This window comes from Peromyscus californicus, unplaced genomic scaffold (assembly GCF_007827085.1).
Source record: "Peromyscus californicus insignis strain IS unplaced genomic scaffold, ASM782708v3 Scaffold_7__1_contigs__length_154581171, whole genome shotgun sequence".
NCBI lineage: Eukaryota > Metazoa > Chordata > Mammalia > Rodentia > Cricetidae > Peromyscus > Peromyscus californicus.
The window spans coordinates 103276850-103301215 of record NW_026294595.1 but is presented as its reverse complement, the minus strand read 5'-3'; the positions used below and the strand labels follow the sequence as shown (position 1 = coordinate 103301215).

The window sequence follows — 24366 nt, the reverse complement described above, 5'->3', positions numbered from 1 at the left end:
TTATTTGAAATCTTCTCAGTATATATAATCTTGAATCCTTTATTATTTTTCTCATTTATGAACTCTTTAAAATTACATTTATTTATTTACTAATTTAGTGTGTGTGTGTGTGTGTGTGTGTGTGTGTGTGTGTGTGTGTGTGTGTGTGTGTGTGAATGTGGAGGTCAGAAGACATCTCTGTTGGTTTTCTTTCCACCAGGTCAGTCCTGGGAATCAAATCCAGGACATCAGCTTTGGTAACAAGTACCTTTACCAACTGAGCCTTTTTTTTTGTTTTTTGTTCTGGTTTTGGTTTTTCGAGACAGGGTTTCTCTGTGTAGCTTTGGAGCCTGTCCTGGAACTCACTCTGTAGCCCAGGCTGCCCAGGCTGGCCTCGAACTCACAGAGCTCCACCTCCCTCTGCCTCCTGAGTGCTGGGATTAAAGGCGTGCGCCACCACCGCCCGGCCCAGCTGAGCCTTTTTGCCAGTCATTCATCTATAGACTCTGAGATGGTTTTTCCATTTCCCTCAAAAGCAATCCTAAGAATGAGCAGAGGAACTGTGGTGAGGGACAGCCATTAAGGGACTCCTTTGCAAAGGTATCAGGGCTGCTGGTGACTGTTGTCTTTCCAAGTCTGAAGCATGCTGAACACATCCTTCCTTATTTGTATTTTATTAAGAAGTCAGATCAGGCGATCAGTTGTAAAACCTCGAACATGAAATAAATCATTCGTATCAGACACATGATTCGTGAAGGCATACCAGGACTCTCATGAAAGTCAAAAACGAAGTCAAAATCTAGCATTTCATTTTACAAACACTTTTACATTTAATACTGTGGAAAAGAAAACGACTTTAAAAAAGCAACATTGATTCTGTACAAACGTTAACACTGAGAAATATATTTTAAGATCTGCAAGGTCAGTGAAATAAGTCATCTTTTATTAAAATATAATATCCTTGTCTCTTTCCACCATATGCATATATGTTCTCTCTTTAAATAAATATATTATGTATTTTATGTATATTTTTTCTTGTGTGAACATGTTCATGTATATGCTGGGGTGTGTGTGTATGTGTGTATGTGTGTCTGTGTGTGTGTATGGAGGTCAAAGGGCAGCATCAAGTATCACTCCTCAGGTGCTGTCCACCTTTTTTCTTTGAGGGTCTCCCTTGGCCTGGACCTCACCTAGGCTGGCTGCCCTGTGGGCATCAGAAATCCACCTGTCTCCTCCTCTTCCCCAGCACTGAGATGACAAGCCTGAGCCACCACATGGAACTTTTTTGTTCTGTAGGCTCTGGGGATCAAACTGACATCCTAGTGCTTACAAGTTAAGGACTTTCCAACCCAGCTATTTCCCCTAGCCTCTGTATTTTTATTTTGTACTGTTTTGGGGTCTTGGGATAGAGCGCAAGGCAGTCCACGGGTGAAACACACACTCAGCGGCTGAGCCACACTCCCAGTCTTGCTGTTTGTTTACTTACTTTTAAATTTACTTGGATTTATGTGTGACTGCATGTGAGTAGGCCTTATGAGTCCAGGAGCCCTCAGAGGCCGGAAGAGAGTATCAGACCTGGAGTTACAGGTGGTTGTGAGCCCCCTGATTTAGTTGCTGGCAACTCAACTTAGGTCCTTTGCAAGAACAGCAGACACTCTTAACCCATGAGACATCTCTCCAGACCCTGGTTATGTATTTATAGTGAAAACTTGACAGCATTCACCTGGTGCTATCAGGCCACGAACTTTACAAGTAAAATAAGTAAGGAAAACAAATGCCAGAGCATCAGGTATAACCAGTGTGTGGTATTTTGAGTGAGAATGGCTCATATGTTTGAGTGCTTCATCTCCAGCTGGTGGAACTGTTTGGGAAGGATTGGGAGGTGTGGCCTTATTGAAGGAGGTGCGTCACTGGGAGTAGGCTTTGAGGTTTCAAAAGAGTGGTACCATTTTCCCAGAGTACTCTCTGTCGCTTGCTTGCCATTCAAGATGTAAGCTCTCAGCTGTTTCCGCCACCCTGCCTTCCTTCTACAGTCATGGACTCTGACCCTCTGAAACTGTAAACCTAGTTAAACACTTCCTCTTATAGGTTGCTTTGCTCGTGGTGTTTCATCACAGCAATAGTAAAGTAACTAAGTCAACCAGATCCCACGAAGCAGTATTTGCTTGGTTCTCTCATGCCTCCCCTCAGCTTGCCTCACATCGGGACTTCAGAGTCTTCTGAGGAGTCATCTGCAAACAAAAGTTCATCTGGTGATGGGCTCCCCAAGGGTAGCGTACTGCAGTGAGACCAGAGGATCCCATTTTTGGTGCGTCTGTCCTCTGGTAAGACATCGTCCTTTCCAGGTGTGACTGTAGCAAAAGGAGTGGAGGCCACACCCTCCCATTCTTCATTGCCCCCATTCAGGATGTATCTTTCCTCCTGAAGGTTGTTCTCGTGAACTTCTGCCGTGACCACGCTGATGGCAGCGCTGGGGGAGCAAGAGGCAATGATGGAGTCAGGATCAATGTTCATGTCTAGCCCAGCGAGCGAGGGCCCGTCGGCCAGGCCCTCGCAGCTCTCTAGCAGCTGGGTGTTGATGTAGATGATGGATTCTTTGTCCTGTGCATCAGGCAAACTCTCAGAGAGCTTTTCCAGCTGCAGCCTCAACACTGAGAAGGTGGGTCGGTCCAAGGGATCGGCACTCCAGCACGAGTACATGATGTCATACCTGGTGATGACAGAGACGCGTGAGTGTTACCTGGCACAGACCCAGATCCCTCAGTGCCACCACCCCTTCCTCCTCACCTAGTCTTCAATTTCATTCTATTTTCATCAGCATTTGTTCCACCTTTTTGTGGAAATGAATGGTTATTCAACTTTTTAAATGTTTCTGTGTGTGTGTGTGTGTGTGTGTGTGTGTGTGTGTGTGTGTGTTATATGTACTTGTGCATGTGTATATAGAGGCTGGGGAGAGCATCTGGTCTATTGCGCTATTCCTCTCTACTTTATTCCTTTGAGACAGCGTCTCTCACTGAACCAGGGGCTTGTTGTTTGGCCTAGACTGGCTGACCAGTGAGCCCCAGGAATCCACATGTCTCTGCCACTCACAGCTACACCAAACTTTTTACATAGGTGCTGTGGATTGAATTCAGGTTGTCACACTTGCTCAGTAAGTACTCTTCCCTACTAAGCCATTTCCTCAGCCTCTTGTCAAAAAAAAATCCTGTTTCTAAAAATAGAAGATGCATCTGACAATTATATCAACTTTTGCAAATAAAAGGATTTAACATCCTTTTCTCATACAGGCTTTGTAATCAAACTACTCTGTAAATAAAGTTTTATTAGAACACAGCTATATCTAATTATGTGCTATTGTCTGTGACTGCTTTTGCCATGATTGTAGCATTGAGTTGGTGCTACAAAAGGCCCTCAAAGCCAAAATTATTTCCTATTTGGTACTTTACTGTGGTGATTTAAATGAGAATGGCCCCCATAGGCTCATCTATTTGAATGCTTAGTCTGCAGTTGGTGGAACTGTTTGGGAAGGACTAAGGAGGTGTGGCCTTGATAGAGGAAGTGTCACTGAGGGTAGGCTTTGAAACTCAAAGCCCAAATAGTCTCTCTCTCTCTCTCTCTCTCTCTCTCTCTCTCTCTCTCTCTCTCTCTCTTCCTCATGCTTATGGATGGTCATGGACTTATCTCTGAAACTGTAAGCAAGTCCCCAATTAAATGCTTTCTTTCTTTTTTTTTTTAAAGATTTATTTATTTATTATGTATACAGCAGCATGTATGACTGCAGGCCAGAAGAGGGCACCAGATCTCATTACAGATGGTTGTGAGCCACCATAAATGCTTTCTTTTATAAGTTGCCTTTGTCCTTGTGTCTCTTCACAGCAATAGAAAAGTAGCTAGGACATTTACCAAACAAGTTCGCTAATCTCTGTCTATACCATTAACCTGAGGTGTGACCAAAACCGCTGATTTGGTTGGACCAGTGAACTAAGTAAGAAGACCCAGAGCTTGAGTGGCACATGATGGGTAACTGAGTGGTACGTAGTGTGTGTGTCACTCCCTTCTGGTCTTCCCGACAGCTCTGCCACCGCACATTGTAAATTACAGCACATGTCCTGGGCTCATGGGTAGCAGGAGGAAGCAGAGGAATCAGGCTCGGATTGGGCAAGTCCATCACACAAGTGTTCCTCAAGACCTTTCTGCTGAGCTCTACCGGGGATGTTCCTCTCTTCCAGGCAACATCATCCCCAATGTCTAGTGTCATTAAGGATTACAGTCGAGGGACACGGGAAGGAAATGACAACTGGGAATTACCGGGCTGCGAAAGAGCCACGCCAGCATTTCATTTTGATCTTTCCCTGCTTTGGGAAATTGATATTAATGTCACTGGATAAGAAAACTGAGCTGAGGGGCCTGAGAGATGGCTCAGTGGTTAAGAGCACTGGCTGCTCTTCCAGAGGTCCTGAGTTCAACTCCTAGCACCCACATGGCGGCTCCCAACCGTCTCTAACTGTAGTCCCCTGGGATCTGATGCCCTCTTTTGAAGACATAAAATACATACATAAGTAAATCTTTAAAAAAAAGAAAAGAAAACTGAGCCGAATCTAAATTATCTAGCTCATGCTGATTATTGGCTTCTCAGGAACAGAAATGCACAATTTCCATTTTTTCATTTATATATAATCTATAGATCCTTGGGTCAATCCTAGTAAGTGTTCGTCCTCACACAGTACACAGAGCTCATCCATGCAGACATGATCGTGTCCTTTTCAGCCTTCAAAGGGTGGGACCTCAACCCAGAACTCCACCCTGACACGCCCCCCACAGTCCTCCTGTTCCATCCTCGCCTCAGGAGTTTCTCTAACTCACTCTCAGTAGCTAGTCCCTTAGACCGGACAAACAAGCTTTGCTCCTGTTTCTGAGGTTTTTCACAGCACTGGTCAATTTGCACGACTCCAGTTTTGCACAGAGCCTTAATTGTTTGCTCAGAAAGGCTTTGAGAAATTAAGTCCTTAGGGACATAACATCCTTTTCATTACTGTGCCATGCTGTTTAATTCTCTTTCATTTACCCCACCTCTTAGAAGAAAGAGCTAAGTGACCTGTCTTCATAGAGAATAGTAGCAGTACTATCTTGAAATGTATTTTCCTTTCATGTCTAATACTTTATGAGAATATAAATATAATTTTGTGATCTATGTCACAAATATGCATTTATTTATTACAAATATTTTATATATGAGATACATGAGATAGGGCCTTACTAAATAGCCAGGGCTGGCCTCAAACTTTTGACCTTTCTGCACAGGCATACCTCACCATGCCCATCTTAAATATGACTTTGAAAGATATGATAAGGGGCTAGGAAACCACAGGAAGATGCTGTCCAGAAGCAATCCATGGCCAGATTGTATACATTATAATTGTAGTTGTCTGTCTGTGGTACTTAGGATGTTACCATACTAGGTAACATCCGTGCATACTAGGCAGGTTCTCTACCACAGAGGTACCCCAGCTTCTGATTATAACATTGGAGAATCTCTTTGGTTGCTGTCTAAGCAGTGAAGGAGGAGCCTTGGGGAAGGGAGATGAAGGTTCTGCACTGTATTTATGTCATGACATCATCATGATGGGAATGAAATCCTGGGTTTCTGTGATGTCAGTGTCAGCAATGAGAGAGGAAGAAGATGGGAATGTTTGTTTGTTTGTTTAAAGTTTTATTTATTCTTACTTTATATGTATAATATGTGGGTGTTTTGCCTGAATGAATGTCTGTGTACCGTATGTGTGCATTGCCCACAGAAACCAGAAAAGGGCGTCAGATCCCCTGAAAGTGGAGTTACAGACTGTTGTTAACTGCCTTGTAGGTGCTGGGAATTGAACCCAGGTCTCCTGGAAGAATAATCAGTGTTCTTAATTGCTGAGATATCTCTCCAGCCCTGTTTTGTTTTCTTTCTCCTTTCTTCCTTCCTTCCCTTCCTCCCTCCTTCCCTCCCTTCCTCCCTCCCTCCCCCTCTTTCTTTCTTTCTTTCTTTCTTTCTTTCTTTCTTTTCTTTCTTTCTTTCTTTCTTTCTTTCTTTCTTTCTTTCTTTCTTTCAGACAGGCTCTTGTAATGTAGCCCTGGCTATCTTGAAACTTACTATATAGACCAGGCTGACCTCAAACTCACAGAGATCAGCCTGCCTCTGCTGGGATTAAAAGTGTGTGCTATCATGCCCAGCAATGAGAGGAATTCTGAATTCTGAAGAGTCACTACTGGCCAACAGGACCCCGTGGGGAATAAGACTGCCATCCCAGAGGATAAAGGGAGGAGTCTCACGTCATGGACCACGGTAGACAGCTGCTGGGGAGGGTTCCGAGGGGGCCAGGGAGGCCGTGAAGAGCTCAGCTCGAGAAATGTCCCACAGAAGTCAATTGAAGCATAACAGAAAGTGGCATCCTGGACAGCAGGAGCAAGACTGACAGTCTGGACACTGCATGACAGGCGAGGTGACCCAGGGCAGGATTAGAGAGTAGGGGCCAAGGGGCTCTGTGACGGAGCTCTGTCTGTCTGTCCTCCCTGCTTCTCCCTCCTCCTCTGTATCTTTCTCTCACTTCCTTATCTCTTTGTTTTACAGTACTGGAGACTGAACATAAGACCTTGTGCACACTAGGCAAGCTCCCTTACCACTGAGCCACATTCCCCAGTCAACATTGCTACATTTCAGTTAGCTCAAAGCAGCCAAAGAGTAGCTGCACACAGGAGTACATTCATCCTAACCGTGGTTGGACTCAGAGAAACTCAGAATATTCATTTTGTGTTTTCTTTTTTAAAAAAGAATGTCCCAGAAAAGGAAGCACTGAGGCCTCTTTGGGAGAGGCTGTTGCTTGCTGGCATACACATAAAGCTCAGGAATAAAGCCTGCTTCACCAGCCTGCTGACCACATCACATCTGCAAGCCCAGGGCATGCAGCCATCAGGAACATGGGGACTGCAGCTTGTCTACAACCACCTGGGTCCCCAGCCACAGGAGGGGAGCTGACTCTGCCACCTAAAAGTGTTCTCAGAGAACACCAGCTCAGCAGTCTCTTGTTTTAGTCTGAAGTGAAACATAAAAACCACAGTGTGACACAGTTTAGACCTCACTCAGACCCAGACTGACCATTGCTAAATGTCAGCTTCTGCTGGTGCAGGGGGATAGCTAAGGAAGAAACCACAACAAAACTTCCTGGGCAGTGTGGCTACATAGAAAGGCTTCCTCATTTCCAGAAGCCAACATTTCATTAACACAGTCCTTTAAAAAACTACCGTGAAACCCTAGAACTAATCGAATCAGGACTTTTAAGATGTTTTCAAGAGACTTACAGCCTTCGTTTCTGTTTAGTATTAGACATCTTCAACCACAAAGCAGGCTGTGGCTGGGAACCAAACAATCCTCCTTGTGTTTGGCTTAGTGTTTAAACCACAGATGGACCTAGGATGTTGTGTACAAAGCAACCTGGCCCTGGGTGCCAAATGAGACTGCAGAGACAGCGCTTGGGATGGGCCTGAGGGTCTTGCATATACTCACTGGCACCAGCATCCCACATGCTGCTCCATGACAGAGCTAGCTCAGGCCTATGTTTTTGTAATGTTCTTACTAAATATGATGAGACTATCCCAAGCCCATGGTCCTTAAAGGAGCCTCACCATTGAGAAAGGGTATGTCACCATTGCAAGGCACTGTCTTGAAAAGTTCAGCAAGGTGCTTGGGGAGCTCGAACTGATGAGTCTGGGAAGGTGGCTCAGTGGATAAAGCACTTGCCTCGCAGGCAGAAGGACCAGAATTGGGATCCTCAGCATACATGTAGAAGCCAGGTAGTTAGAGTGGCTGGCCTTTATTCCCAGCCATCAGAATGTGGTGGGTAAGGATGCCTGGGGGCAAGCTAACTAGACAAGTCAAACCCATGAGCTCCAGGTTCAGCAAGAGACTCTGCCTCAGAAAATAAAAGTGGAGATCAACTGAAGAGGACACTTGACACCAATCTCCAGTCTCCACATATACCCACACATATGACACACGCATGTGCACCTCACACGTGCAAATACACCATGATCGTTAGTATTATCAACTTGACAGATTCTATAAGCATCTGGGAGATGAGCCTATGAGCATGGTTGTGAGAGATGATATTGACCACCTTAATCAACATGGGATGATTGTCTTAACTGTAGGCGGAACCAATCCCTAGGCAGGTGATCCTGGGCTGTATGAGAAAGGGGCCTGAGGGGCGGCAAGCATTCCTTACTCTCTGTTCTTCCCTACTGTGGGTGTGATGTGACTGGCTGTGCCAAGCTCCTCTTGCCTTGACTCCCTGCCACGATGGACACCTTGAACTGTGAGCTGAAACAACCCCCTCCCCACTTCAGTTGCTTTTGTCCAGAACCACAGTTCTCTGAAGAGACATACACTCTGTTGCGGATGATAGGAGGCACAGAGGGGTTAAGCCAGCTGCTATGGCCACACATGTGTACAACCCCAAGACCTGGGTGTCTTTCCGTGGTACGTGGCATTGAAGACTGAGAGAGGGCTTTGTGGTAGGAGTTGGGGGAGTTCACACCTGGCCAAGCACAGGTCTCCAGGGAACATTTTAAACACACAATTTCCAGCCCCACTTCGTGCCAGCAGCACCACACCCTCTAGGCATAGGGATAAGCAAATGCATTGTCAGAATGCTTCCCAAGCGATTCTGAGAGGCAGTTTGCTCTCAAAGGCACTAACTAGCCCAGGTTCCTAAGTGTGACCAGTAAGTTTGAAATGCTATAGAGGAAAAGGATTACTGGGTTCCAAGTAAGGGATGAAGGATCCTAGTACCTCATATACTATAAAGCAGGCCTATTTATTGGCAGCATCTACTTCCCAGTGGTTCTTACGTTGTTGTTCAGAAACACATACTGGTACCTTGTCTTGACTGTGCCCATGGATGGAGGTTGAGAGCTTTTGGATAAGTGAGTCACAGTGGGCTCCCAGGAGCTGGCCATACACCACCACCTACATCAGGAATGACTGCTGGCCGGAGGCTTCTGTGAGTGGACTCCCTGCACAGGCTCTCCTGGCTAACAGCAGGCCCTGCTTACACTAGCCATGCCTATGTTTCCCAGGTCACTGCACAACCAGGTAGCCACCCCAGGCAGAAAGTCCAGTGACACAGGGATGCTCACTTACAGTTCATCCAGGCAGTCCTCGGGCTGCTTCAGCCTGTGGCCGTGGAGAAGGTAATCATACATCTCGTGGTTCTGGACTCCAGGATAGGGAGTCATTCCCCGCGTCGCTATTTCCCACATGGTCACGCCAAAAGCCCACTGAGAACAAAGCCACAAGAAGTTAGGACAAAAGTCTTTCCACAAAGGCTGAATGGACTGTTTCATGGGGAAAGGTCATTTCTTTAAAGCCCTGATGAGGAAGCACAAAGCTGGTAATTATGTCTGTGGCCCACTGTTCTCCCAACACAGCAACACACGGGGTTGAAGCCCCATAGTTCCCCAATTGTACCAAAGCTGTTCTGGGAAACTTGGCTAAAGGCAGATAGAGCCTCATCCCATATCATCACTGCTTACTTCGTGATTATACTCTTGCTGTGGAGTATTTTCTTTCCCCAAGCTCGGATCAAGGCTATAATTACACAGCATCTTCTTCATAGCATATGGGGTCCAAAGGCTACCAAATGAACTCATTCAATTTAATGTGAATATCTTAGTTACGGGCAACAAGTCACTCATTTGTAGCAAAGAAACCGGAGAGAATTTCTGAAGGTCAGATGCGAAGCATAGGTTCTGAATGTAAGCATTTCACCACAATCGACTATTTGCAGAGTTAGACTTTCTACAAGATATAAAAGCCAGGTATAACGGTGCACACTTGTAATCGCAGCTACCGAAGATGCTGAAGCCGGAGGACCGGGGAGTTCAAGGACTTTCTAGGATACATAGACAGAGCCTGCTTCAAAAATAAAAGGTATAGAAGACTGGAGAGACGGCTCAGTGATTACTATCACTGTCTGCTCTTCCAGAGGACCAGGGTTCAATTCCCAGCCCCCACATGAGGGCTCACAACCATCTGTAATTTTAGTTCCAGGGGATCTGACAGTCTTCTGGCCTCCATGGGCACTAGGCACACACATGGTGCCCAGACATACAAAGAGGCCAAACATCCATACACATAAAAATTAATAAAAAGTAAAGGGGGATGGAGATGGCTCAGTAGTTAAGAGCACTTTCTACTCTTGGTCCCCAGCATTCAATTTTGACTCATAATCACCTGTGATTGGCTCAGACTCCAGGGGATCTGATGCCTCTGGCCTCTGAGAACACCTGCATACATGTGCACATATCCACATACAGATCCACATACTTATACACATAATGAAAATAAAATTAAATCTTTTTTCTTTTTTAGTTTGTCGAGACAGGGTTTCTCTGTGTAGTTTTGGTTCCTGTCCTGGATCTCACTCTGTAGACCAGGCTGGCCTCGAATTCGCAGAGATCTGCCTGGCTCTGCCTCCCTATTGCTGGGATTAAAGGTGTGTGCCACCACCGCCCGGCCCTAAAATTAAATCTTAAGAGTAAAAAAGAGGGAGGCTGAGAAATTATATTAGTGTGCTCATAGCATGTGTGAGGCCTAGGGTCAACCCCAGGACCACAAAAAGCAAATGAATGAGTAAGTCCGTTAAATAAAAGCATGGTCCGAGCATGCTCCTGGCCCTCAGTTTATCAGAGTGCAGTTCCCTGCATCGTCAATCTCCACCATTTCTTTCAGTGTGTCCCCATCTTTGTCCAATCAAAGCTGTGTACACACCACGTCACTTTTGCTTGTGTAGACTCGGTCTGCCAGGCTCTCTATGGCGATCCACTTCACAGGCATTTTGGCAATGCGGCCTTGGCGGTAATAATCACCACTGTATATCTTCTTAGAGAGGCCAAAGTCGGCCACACAGACAGTCATGTCATCGCGCAACCTGTGAAGAGTGAATTGAGGTCCTCAGCAACCTCGGGAGCAGAGCTTTTAATCCCAGGTATCAGATGCGTGAAAAGTAGCTAAAGACACGGAGTGGTTATAGATGGGGCTCAGTTAGCAGACGCTTGGTTTGACTCCCAGCACAGCATAAATGGGAATAGTAGTGAATGCTTCTAATCCCAGCACTTGGGAGGTGGAGGCAGGAAGAACAAAGGTTCAAGGTCATCCTCAGCTGCTTGGCAAGTTCAAGGCCAGCCTGGGGTTCATGGCACCCTTACAGGAAAAGGAGAAAGAGAGGAAGGGAAGGGGGAAGAATGAAGGAAGGAAAAGGAAGAAGGAGGGGAGAGAAGGAGGAAGGAGGGGGGAGAAGGAGGAAAGAAGGAAGGAAAGAAGGAAAGAAAGAAGGAAGGAAGAGGAGGGAGGGAGGAAGGAAGGAAGGAAGGAAGGAAGGAAGGAAGGAAGGAAGGGAAGGAAGGAAGGAAGGAAGAAGACACGAAGCCCATGAGCTTGAGTAGGGAGCTGCTTTAAGATCAAAGACACAGCAAATAATAAGGACTAGACACTACTGTATTCCATCACTCTGGCCTGTGTGGGGCTGGTCCAGCAAAGGCACCCAGGCACAGTGGGGAGGCACTGGGAGGACAGAGATGCGGCAGAGCAGGATGGAGGGTCACTAGCTCCTCCTGGTCCTTTCCTGGATGGCATCAGGCCATGGCCATCCTGCCTGGTGTCTGGAAGCAGCACCGGCCTCACGGACTACGCAAGGCCTTGTGGAGGGGAGGCAGGAGAGGAGGTGAAGTCTGGGACACTGGGCACTGAAAGATGGCGCCGAAGGCCTTCCTGCTAATGTAGCCAGCTGTCGAAGGAATGAACCGGAAAGTTAAAGGGAAACAAACTGCAACGAAAGGTCAAGGTAAACAGTAAAACAGGTCACAGATAAGAAGGAGGAAAAGGAAGAGAGAGGAGACAGAGAGGAGACAGGGAAGGGGAGGGGAGAGGCGGGAGGTGACTGAGTTATCCTTGTTTGTCTGACATTAACTTGTTTTTTTTTTAAAGACAGGGTCTCATGTAGCCCAGGTTGGCCTGAAACTTGCCATGCTGCTGAGGATGACTGTGAACTGTGGTCTCCTCCTGCCTCCGTCTCCTGAGTGTTGGGAGTACAGGTATGCACACCCAAAAGTCTCATACTTTCAGTTTAGGGCAAACTAGACAGGCAGTCCTCCTACCTGGCAGGAAAAACACGAAGGGCATATTAAAAGAAAAATAACATTTCATGATTCTCTATCCACAGTTGAAATCCCCTGGGGCTTTAAAAACTGAAGTAAAAGGGGGAGGGGGCAGTTGAGAAGAGCGAGTGGCCATCTCTACTGTCAATCTCTGACCAAGAAAAGCACACATGGGCCACTCCCTCATCTCACAATGGGGAAGTTAAAATCAAGGAACAGTTACGGTATTTGAAGACTGACATCAGGTAATAGTTCTGTTGAAGCAGGGTAAAGAAATGGAGAAAATTCAAGTCCAAAGTTCTTATGTAAATTCTTGTAATTCGTCATCTGCTGTGACGGAAAAGCTTCCAGGTATTTAAGGTACCAAATTTTATCACAGGTATGGGGTAGATATGAATACAAGTTCCTGGAAAGAAACTACACCTCACGTTGGATCTTCTAGAAGGAGGATTATCTGGTTAGAAGTTCAGTGATTGTGGAGCGGCTGGAATGTCGCAGGGCAGAGTCTAACTACAGCATATCTTGAGCTATCTTTAGCTCACTAACTTGCCATTCTCTGCCCACCTCTGTGTCTGACCTAAGGTCCTGCAATTATCAGATGAAACCTCTGGATGTATTAACTTAGCAGACAGCTTTCCACCAACCAAGGCCAAAACTGTCATCAGATAGCATCTGAGGCCCACAGCAGAAGTTTATTTACCCACCTACCTGATGTTCCCACCAATGTATTTGAAAGTGTGTGGATTTTGCTTCTCTTTGTCATGTTACTATAATAACCTGGAAACAGTTACCATTTTGGGATGTGATATTTGAGGTAGTTGAATCTGTATTCTCAGGCCATGGTCCCTCATATTTGGCTCTTGAATACACTATCTCTTACCCTCTTTGAGGAGAGAGCTTTCTTTGTGTGTCAACAAGGGCTTGGGGAAACGGCCTTTAGGATTTTCATTATTGCCATTCAAGTTATACTATGGTTAGCTGACTTACATGTTATTGAGAGTCCAAAACCAGCTGATGGCTTTTGGAAAAGACCACAAAGATCATGCCTAGTGCCCCTAGCTGAGTGACAAGAAAAAAACAGAGAGAGCTTTGGACACTAGCCAGATTCTTAGAGGCAGAGACATAGAAAATCCCCAAGGAAGAGCCTAGTCAAAATCAGAGTGATAGAAATACCATCCAAAGCAAGGCACTCCATCCCATCTCCAAGCCATCTGTCCTTTATAATCTAACAGCAAGTCACTCCCCGCCCTGTGAAGTTCAAGGCTATGAAGTCTAGTGACCGGACCTCCCCAGGATGGCCTAGGTTCTTACATGCAGTTTCGAGCTGCTAAATCCCGATGAAGAAAATTCCTGTTGCTCAGATACTCCATTCCCTGGGCAATGTCCACCATGAACTTCAACAGTGTCTGCAGGGGGATGACCTAACAGGAGGAAACAAAAAAAGAGACATTATGGTTTAAAAGGAACAGCTGGCAAGTTACTCTCACCCAAGGGGAAACAGTGATGTATTTATTATTATTTTATGTGTATAAGCATTTTGTCTGAATGTATGTATGTTCACCCTGTGTGTGCTTAGCACCCAAGGAGGTCAGGAGAGGGTGTCAGATTCCCCTGGAACTGGAATCACAGATGGTCATGAACTGCCATGTAGGTGCTGGGTCTCCAACCTGGGTCTTCTGCAAGAGCAGCCAGTGCTCTTAGCTGCTGAGCCATCTCTGCAGCCTTGGAAATGGTGTTCTTATTCCCTAAGTTAGAGCAGTGGCACAAGGAAAGAAATCTTTCCTTTCTGTGTCTTTAACTTTTTAAAGATGGATATTTTGCTTTGAGAAGGGTTCTCTCTATATAGCTCAGGCAGGACTACTGTTAGAATTCCTAGCCATTCCCCCATGACTGTGCATACCTGGCAAGACGCTTAGTCATCCCAGGGCTTTACATCCTATGCAGTCCAACGGTGTGCTGCGTGATCACTCTTATAGTGGGTTTTGTTGTACCTCACGGCTTTTCTCGCATGGTAAAAAGCGCCGCTTAATGAATAACATTGCGCCGCTTAATAAATAACAACTACAACTCAAGATCCTCCTGCCTCAGCTTCCCCAGTGCTGGGATGACCTGGCTCAGAAATAATGCAAATAATGCTTCAAAACAGGAATAAAGAAGACACTCTCTAAAGCCTCTTGAAAAGCATTACATTCTCTTTGCTATTAAAAGTGTTTCAGATGAAAAACATTTTGTATCTTTTCACTGATCATGAGGTCAAGGTGAGCCTTCACATCCCGAGAGGCACCGGGACAGAGGACCATGCCAGCAGAGAGGACGAGGGAGGAGGGCCTTATTGTTTGCTTTAAATTTTCTTTTACATCTGCCTGTTTGCTTTGTATGGGTGAGGGAGGGAGGGAGGGAGGGAGGGAGGGAGGGAGGGAGGGAGGGAGGGAGGGGTCACCTGGGCCACCGCACACATTTGGAGGTCAGAGGACAACCTGCGGCAGTCAGTTCTCTCCCTCCATCATGTGGGGCCCAGGGAATGAACTCAGGTTGTCAAGCTTGGTGGAAAGAAGCTTCACCTGCTGAGCCAGCGCCCTGGCTCAAGGGCCGAGTTTTAATGAGGGAAGGGGAGATACTCTGGGAAAGGGTCAGATGTTTGGGAGGGGAAAAACCAACTTTTAGGAGCTGGTTCTAATTCTGTACTCTTGCTATCATTTTTTTATTCTTCCTCCCCTCTCCCTCCTCCCCCTTTTCTTCTCCTCCTTTTCTATTTGTTGTGTGTGGCACTACCAAGGTTGGTCTCTGGGCCTCACATATGCTAAGACAGCTCATTTTACTTTGAGATAATTTGAAAGATAATTTTCTTCTTCTAGACACTAACAATTAGGGGCAGGTCTTCACCCCTCATCTTTGAACTGAAATACAAGTACACATTCAGAAATTCTATTTTTTCTCTCTAGGGCCTTTCTAGATTTCAGCCACCTAATGTTTTCTCTGTGCTGTAAAAATCAGACAAAACTGCTATGTGAGTAAACATGTCACCGGTGGGCTGGGGATGCAGCTCAGTGGCAGAGGTAGACACACAACCCTGCAACCCTGGGTTTACTACCAGCCCCTAACACACACACACACACACACACACACACACACACACACACACACACACACACACAAAGTGAGAGAGAGAGAGAGAGAGAGAGAGAGAGAGAGAGAGAGAGAGAGAGAGAGAGATAAAAAATATCAGGTGTTGTGGCTCATTCCTTTTATACAGCACTTGAGAGGCTGAGGCAGGAGACTTTCTAAGAATTTGAGCCCAGCCTGGGATATAAAATAAGACCCTGTCTCAAAACAAAAACAACAACAAAAAATTCCTAAAAGAAAAACAGGAAAACAGGGAGGCAGGGAGGGAGGGAGGGAGGGAGGGAGGGAGGGAGGGAGGGAGGCAGGCAGGGAGGGAGGCAGGGAGGGAGGGAGGCAGGCAGGGAGGGAGGGAGGCAGGGAGGGAGGGAGGGAGGCAGGGAGGGAGGGAGGCAGGGAGGGAGGCAGGCAGGGAGGGAGGGAGGGAGGGAGGGAGGCAGGCAGGGAGGCAGGCAGGGAGGGAGGCAGGCAGGGAGGGAGGCAGGGAGGGAGGGAGGGAGGGAGGGAGGCAGGGAGGGAGGGAGACAGGGAGGGAGGGAGGCAGGGAGGCAGGGAGGGAGAGAGGCAGAGAGCGGGGGCCTTCCAGGCATTTAGAATTGGTTCTAAGGATGATGACTAATGAAGATCTCCAAGTAGTAATTTAATGTTTTATTGCAGTCATGCACTAGAGAAAGGCTGACTACATGTTCCGGGCAATCATGAATCATGAGTGGTTTGTCCACAGTACCCCCGGCCCCCATGAATCACGAGTGGTTTGTCCACGCTCCCCACCCCCACCCCCACCCCACCGCAGAACATTGGATTTGTCATGGCTCCTTCTCCAAGGACTGTGAGGTCTCTAGAGTGGTATTCACAAGGGCACTGCATTTTGTTTTGTTTCCTGTGGTACTGAGGATGGAACTCGGGGCCTTGTGTTAGACAGGTTCTCTAGCATTCAGCTATAAGCTTGAATACTACACTTTTAATGACATATTTCCCGACCATGACACATGCCAATTATATAGTGCACATGAAACCAAAATGCCATAATTATCTTTACCCTAAGTAACAGAGTTACGAAAAAGGTAAACGAATCAAACATGGAAGTTTTGCCTCTTCTCTCTGTATTTAGGGCATTTAGTTTTCTGGATGCTTATTTCCAGGATGGGGTTTGGGTCCTTGAAACAGCAAACCCTATTGTCATTAGTGAGCTGTATGAATAGAAGATACTACTAATGTGTGATATTTTTTCCTGAAATAATTACATTATTCTTGGAGTCTGTGACTAAAAGTTATTTACAAAATAATTGCACAGAACAATTTAAAAATGAGGCAAGAGGATTGCAGATGTCGCTACAGAGATTTTTATGCACTAGGGACAACAATCTGAAAGGAAGGAAGCAAAGGAAACAATTAAGCCACAATAAAATTAAGACACTCAGGAACGAATTTAACAAAGAAGCATGCAACTTATCATATGCGTTCTCTCACAGTGCTGGAGACAATGTAAAAACTCAAATATAATGAAGGAATTATCCTCTACTCATGGCTTAGAAAACTTAATATTATTATAATGTCAATACTGCTTAACTTCTATATTCCACATAAGCCCTGTCCCAGTGCCAGCCGGCTTCTTTGTAAACTGGAACGAGTTGATTCTAAAATTCCATATGGAAATCCACAGAGCTCAGAATATCTACAACAGGCTTGAAGAAGATAAAAGGCTCAGACTTACTAAAAGGCACTCTAATTAAAGTGGCGAAGTCAGAGGACAGGCGTGGACACAACCATTGATGAAACTGAATTGACAGTTCAGCCCCGGAAGACGGTTCACTGGGAAGAGCACCGTGATACAAGGGTGAATGCTTGAGTTTGGATCCCCAGGACCCACATAAGGCTGGGCAAGGCAGCAGGAGCCCACAGTCCCAGCTCTCCTAATGTGAGATGGGAGGCAGAGACAGGAAAATGCCTGGAGGCTCTTAGGACAGCTAGCCTGGTGTGCTCAGCAGAGAGCAGCAGACCCCACATTAAACGAAGTGGAAGGCGGGGATAGGTACCAGGTACAGGAGACTGTCCTGTGACCTTCACATCTATACCTGACGCTGGGACAGCAGGAGTATGCCAGCACACCTAGTTTTTGCAGTGCTGGAACCAGAAGCCAGGGGTCCAAGTGGTCCCAGCAAGCACTCTACCTGCTGCAGCTCTAGCCCTCAGGACAATATTTTACAACCCCGAGGATCTTGGAAGGGAATTCATCATGGATGGACCCATGCATGATGGCCAGGAACTTGTAGTGGGTCTTCTTCTTTAGGGCCATGGGGGCACTAAAATATTTTGTGTGGTTTGGAGGTCTTCTGTGGTCACCATCCTCAAAACCAAGTCCAACAGTGGCTTTCTTTCTTTCTCTTTCCTTCTTTTTGAACACTTTAAGATTTTTATTACATTTATTTAGTTTGGGACATTCGTATTCTTTCACCATGTGGTTCCTGGGGATCAAACTCTGGTCTTCGGCTGGGTAACAAGCATCTGTATCTACTTAACAGTCTCCGTATCCCCCTTCTAAACACCTTAAGTGGGAGAATTGTGCGGTATCTCAATAAAGTTGTTGCAGAGAAAGTAATGTTCTAAGAAAAGGGATCAGGGAGGGGGAGTGGAGACAGATGGACACAGAGGTGGGGAGAAAGAGGGACCCAGAGTGAGGAGAGGTAAAGGATGGGCTTCTCCCCTTTGTCTCTGGATGCTAGCATGTAACATTTAAGCAGCTGCTGCCATCTTATAACCAAGCGCAGTACCACCGCAGATGTAAAGTCCAAGTGGGGTGATGCCAGACACCCAATGCTGCAGTCAGAACTGGCTGCCTCTGGAGCAATGGTACCCCGGCTCTGTAGCCCAGGCTGCCCGACTCTGTAGCCCAGGCTGCCCTTCTGCTTGTGATCCTCCTGCTTCAGCCTCCTCAGTAGCTGGGACCACGGCCTGTGACACCAGACTCGAATCTGTAGCTCCTCTTTAAAGGTGATTCTGAGTTGGTTTGGATATTACATGCTAATAAAGCCAACTTCCTTCCTGCAGAGCCCAAAGTGCAACCCCAGGGTAACTCCCCTGCTGTAGACCTCTCTATCCATCCTTCCGTGCTGTGGTGTCTCTCTGTCCATCCTCCTCTGCTGTGGTGTCTCTCTGTCCATCCTCCCCTGCTGTGGTGTCTCTCTGTCCATCCTCCCCTGCTGTGGTGCCTCTCTGTCCATCCTCCTCTGCTGAAGTGTCTCTCTGTCCATCCTCCTCGGCTGTGGTGTCTCTCTGTCCATCCTCCTCTGCTGTGGTGTCTCTCTGTCCATCCTCTCCTGCTTTGCCCTTGCCCCCAGAGACAACTTGCGGTCTCTACAATTGCCCCAGGAGAAAACCAAAGGTTCCAACAACATGGGTGCTCTCTGATCTCTCGCCCCCATCCTGGTCGAATGCTTCTCTTCCCTTGTTTCATTTCTGCACGGCAGCGCAGACTATTAAAGCTTCTCCAGCCAGAACTGCTCCCTTCCGCAAAGCTCTAGAGCAGACGCACATTTCTGCTTGATGCACGCCATCCTAGCTGCCATCCTCGGTAAGATGCTGAGGTGGTGCTTATCATCTGCCTGTCTGTCCTGCACACCTCCAGGGACACTGTCCACGCCAAGGACAGTGACACTTGGAGCCCAGAATCCAGGCCCAGTTCAGAAGCTCATTGAGACTTAATCTTAGATGACGGCAGTTGGAACAAAAGGTCTTTATGCCGAGGGAACTGACTGAGCAAAGCAGCATCCTGAAAAAAGCCCGGTGTGCCAGCTACTCTCTGAACTCTGTGTCTTCCACCTTTATCGCAGGCTACAAACTATCAGAGTGTAAAAATATATTCCTTTTCATCTGTCACACCCGGGAGTTAGTCTCTACCACTGAGTACCTGTACCCTGTACTTTTGCAAAGGGAAAAAAATCAGTCGAGAAAATACTCTGCACTTGCTTTCCTTAGTTGTTGTTTTGTTTAAAAGAATAAAAGATGGCCAGGCGGTGGTGGCGCACGCCTTTAATCCCAGCACTCGGGAGGCAGAGCCAGGCGGATCTCTGTGAGTTCGAGGCCAGCCTGGGCTACCAAGTGAGTCCCAGGAAAGGCGCAAAGCTACACAGAGAAACCCTGTCTCGAAAAACCAAAAAAAAAAAAAAAGAAGAAAAAAAAAAAGAATAAAAGATGACAGCAGAACTTTGGCCATTGGAAGCAGAACTATTAAAGTGTGCTGAGGGTGGGGTGGAATGGAGGATGGGGGAGTCGGGGAACTGCAGGGGAATGTAAAGAAGCAGGATAGAGTGGGAAGCACACTCGACAGTGTTAAAACTTACAGAAGGGTTGCAGTATTCGAGTCAATGGTGTAGGGACAGAGGATGGGCAGACAGTTTAATGGATCAGAGGGAGGGCTCAGAAACAGACCCATGGTGTGCAGCCTGTCAAGTTCTTGATAGAGGTGTGAAAACAATTTAGTAGATTAAAGGTGGCCTTTTCATAAATGATGACCAATTACATACAAAACTAACCAACCAAAAAGGAACCTTAGAGTCAGGATGTGGCTTAGTTGGTTAGAGTGTTTATAAAGCATGCAAGTAGCCCTGGGCTCAATGCCCAGCATCACAGGAATGGGACACGGTGGTACACATCTGTAATCCAGAACTCCAGAGGCAGAAACAGAGACAGGAGGATCAGAAGTTAAAGGACCTTCTTAGCTATATAGTGAGTGGGAGTTTGAGGTCAGCTTGGGCTTTAAGATTCCCTGGGCAAAATAGTAGTAGTAGTAGTAGTAGTAGTAATACAAAAAGAAAGTGCCTTGAACTAAATATCAGACATTCTACAAAAATTGACCCAAATGAATACTCAAATAAATCATGTAAAACTGAACAGTTTTAAGGAAGCAGCAGGGAAAAATAAAACAATTTAACTAAGGGGTTAATAAAGTGTTCTCAGACATAACAGCCAAAGCATGACACATGAAAGACTGTAACTGCCCTCAGCAGAGTTCTGCTGTTGGTGGCAGCTAAGAGGACAGTGATGCCTGTGTTAGAGCATGCCCTGGTATCAACTGGTTGGTACAGTTCCTTCCCACCGCTGCACCGTTTGGCAGCAATGACTTAGGGACTGCCGGCCCACAGCAAATTCTGTCCTAACCTAGGGTGAGTCCTGATAGAGGTCAGCCCCATGTTTTCCCTTTGTGGGTGCCTGTGGCGATGCTGCCATCTCAGAGGAGTGATGGACCAGCCTGAGTATGCCATGGACACAAATCACAGCTCCTGCTCATAGGCACAGGTCTGCCCACAGGGAACATGAGAGGGGAACACGGTGCTCACTTCACAAGGAGGCCCACGGCAATGTCTCCATCATAGGATCCCCAAATCTACAATCTTTGAAGTCCATAGTAAAAGCTGACCCCAAAGAGGACAAGCCTTTTTTTTTTTTTTTTTTTTGGTTTTTCCAGACAGGGTTTCTCTGTGTAACGGCCCTAGCTGTCCTGGAACTAGCTCTGTAGACCAGGCTGGCCTTGAACTCATAAAGATCTACCTGCCTCTGCCTCCTGAGTGCTGGGATTAGAGGTGTGCACCACCACCGTCCAGCCAGGACAAGCCTTTAAATTCATGCTCCTGAATCTCTGAGATGACCCATTATTAGCTTTCTGGGTATAACCCAAACTGCAAAGGCTGTGCAGTCCTCAGGGGGTAAGGGGGTAACGGAGTACAAGGATGGCAGCTGAGCCCTCTCGCCTTGCCATATCTGCCTGCAACCCATCGTAGTGAGGACCACAAGATGATTCAGTCACAAACGAATATTTTACACTTCAAAGGCTGAAACCCATGACTCCAAGAAGGGCTCTAAAATTTACTTTAGGACAGCTGGGTGTGGTGGTACAAGCTTGTGATCCCAGCACTCAGGAGGCTAGCCTGGGCTATAATGTGAACTTACCTCAAATAAACAAAACGCATCTCTTTAGGAGAGCTGCCTTCACCAGAATGTGATGAATAAAGGCCCCATAGGCTGCAGTCAAGGAGACTTTGGCCCAAGATTGTGGGACCACCTGGCCTCCCACCGTGAACAAGGATAAAGACTCATTCATAGGCCTGTTGAGGGGGTGTACAGTGAACTCTGATCCAAGGCCAGCGTCCTTCTCTGCATTTTCAGAGACCCTGGGGTTGTCCAAGTTGTCACGAAAGCTTCAGGAACAGTTGAGAGGCAGCACAAGTGGCCTGTTTACCTTTGGTCTTGTTTCTATCCGGGAATATAGCAGGAACGTATGCAGGTCTCCGTATTTCATGAAGGGTAAAATCACCATGGGCTTCGGGATGCCTTGAGAGCTCATTTCTATACACACGCCTGAAATTGAAAACAGGACCAGTTACAAAGAGCCCTTGTTAGGTATGAACACAATGAACACATAAACCCTGGAGGCCCACTGGCCAAATTGGAGCCATGTGCTAGCAGGTCAAGAGGTGAAGAAATCACAGGCTCAGAGCTTTCACAGTGGATTCTAGCATATGTAACACCTGCAAACTGTATGACTCTTTTTCTTTTTCTTTTTTCCTTCCTTCCTTCCTTCTCTCTCTCTCTCTCTCTTTCATGTTAGGCTAGTGTTTGCAAGAGAACTCTCAAAACTCAATCTGTCACAAGAACAGACAATTAGAAACCAAAGGGGTTTTGTGTTTTGTTTTTGTTAGGCTGAATAACTGAGGGGTACAGACCTCAGAGAATCTGGGGGCAAATTAGCTAAGTACTCCTATGAAGAGGTCTACTGCAACCAGATGTTTAAAGTTATTAAAGTATTTTTGAGGACTTACAGGTAAAACCCCTCCTGAACTTTCAGTGACTGAAGTTACAATGCTTTAGCATGGAATTCTAGAATGAGCTGGTCACCTGATCCTAGACTTACAAAGTGTAACGTGTCAAGCAAAGTTGAATGTCTCGCCTAGTCTGCTAAATCCACCAACTGCAAACAATTGACATTAGATTTTATCCAAACCTTAGCTTTTGCATTTCTACAGCTTTCTCTGAAAGATCACTGAACGGTTTATTATGGACCAAGGCAAAGGGCAGGGAAGAAACAGGCCAGCATTTTTAGATTGCTTCTCTGTCTCAGAATATTGTCCCTTGCACATCATGCACAGATACCCATGTCTGTATTTTTTTAACATGGATATTTATATAAAGCCAAATTTCATTAAATTGTGTTTATGGAATAGTCAGTGTGCTGTGCCATGACTCACAAGTTGGTTCATAAATTGTTTCTCAAAGACTATTTAGAGAAATGTCTAGGTTTATGGCTTTACTTCACTGGTTTTCAATTCACAGCCTCCATCCCACAAAGACTATCATGTGACTAGCTCTTGTGTCTTGCCTTTGAGTCACTGGGCACTATTTTAACTGACAATCTCTAATTTCTGTGGACGCTCTATCTCTAATTCCGTTGACACCCAGAAAACACAAATCCATTTTTACTCTCAGTCTCAGAAGGTAGGATGAACCCAGGGTTATGATTTTTAGTATTAACCTCTCTACACCAAAACTTTTCTTTTTTCCTCTTCAGCACACAGTGGTCCCTCCCAGCCTCACTCTGGCATCTCCCTGAGGTACCTAGAAGCCGGATGACGTTTGGGTGGTTGAAGTCTTTCATGCACGCTGCTTCACTGAGAAACTCCTCGATCTCCCGTTGAGAAAAGTTGTCCACTAGAGGAGCAGATGGAAAATGCAGGGCTTGATCAATGTCTTCAGGTTAGAGGAGGGGACCAGAAATAGCACTTTTGTCCAGTAAAACTACAATCCACACCAGGCTTCACGGCGCATTCTTAACCCTCGGGGAAGCTGAGGCAGGAGGACTCAGAGGCCAGCCTGGGCTAAATAGCAAGACCCTGTCTCTAAAAGCAAACAAAAAACCAAACAAACAAATCAAACAAAAATAAAAACTCCTAAAATCAGGAAAAGGCAAAACTATAGCGACAGGCAAGAATACTTATAGACTTTAGGGGTTGGGAGGAGAGAAGAGAAAACCAAAGAGGAAACCTGAGGGATTTTCAGGCCACAACTGTTCAGTGTGATGGGAACATAGGCCACTCACGCATTTGTCAAACTCGTAGAGCTATGCAAGACCAACAGCAAACACAAGTGAAAACAAAGAACTTCAGTAGATGACACATGAGGTGAGCACACCAATTGAACAATAGTCTCACGAAAGACAGTTGCTCATTACACTAAAGATGTGAGAGGATGGGGGACATATAGCAACTGTACTTTCTGCCTTGTTGTTCTGCGAACCTAAAACTGGTCTTAAAATGTTAATTTAATAGACTTTTAATTTTAATAAGAAAAAAAAATCTCCCTAAATCCAAAGTAATTTCCAACTGATCTGTCACAATTACCTCTCCCCCGCCCCCCATTGCTATGGATGCATGCATGCCCAGGTCCATAGTGACTATTTGTTAAATCATGCCCGTGAGCTGGGTACACTTCACACCAAACTTTTGAAATGTAACCAACTTAAGAGAACTATTTACAATTCAATATTAGCCCATCAAGACAGCTCAGTGGATAAAGGACTTGCCCCCAAAATTTGATAACCTGAATTTGATCCCTGGGAACCCACATGGTGGAAGAAAACAGACACCCAGAAGTTATCATCTGATCTCTACACACGTGCCATGGTCCAAGTGTGCGCACACATATACACACACAAACAAATAAGTCAATGTGATAAAATTAAAAAAAATAAATTCAATATTATGCTATCTGAAACAAGCCAGTCCCGAGAGACTGAATCCCGTTTGGTTGCATTTGCAAGCAGTACTTGGAGTGACAAACCAGACAGACAGTAGAATGGTCACTTCCTGGGTGGGGGAGGGGATGGGGGGTGTAGAGTTTCAGTCTGAAAAGATGGACCATTTAAGAGCTGGGTGGTGGTGATGCATCCATGGCAACATGAAGATGCTAAATGCCATTGGCCTATGCATTTAAAAATGGTTAAGATGATAAATTTTATTTTATCTATATCTCACTATAATCAAGAACAGACAAAACACAAGGCCAAGCCTGTCTTGAGGGATTTCT

At 46.0% G+C, this 24366-nt stretch overlaps 1 protein-coding gene across 1 annotated transcript in view; it reads right to left on the bottom strand.

Moving 5' to 3' along the window:
- Window positions 1-637: 637 nt before the first annotated feature.
- Window positions 638-24366, bottom strand: part of Mertk (MER proto-oncogene, tyrosine kinase) — a 107114-nt gene continuing 83385 nt past the window's right edge. Inside the window, exons 14-19 of the mRNA XM_052723981.1 lie at window positions 22900-22992; window positions 21527-21645; window positions 13483-13592; window positions 10787-10946; window positions 9158-9294; window positions 638-2689 (exon numbers count right to left, since the gene is read on the bottom strand). Of these exons, the coding sequence (XP_052579941.1) occupies window positions 2176-2689; window positions 9158-9294; window positions 10787-10946; window positions 13483-13592; window positions 21527-21645; window positions 22900-22992 (1133 nt within the window). The 3' untranslated portion in view covers window positions 638-2175. The remainder of the gene's footprint in view (window positions 2690-9157; window positions 9295-10786; window positions 10947-13482; window positions 13593-21526; window positions 21646-22899; window positions 22993-24366) is intronic.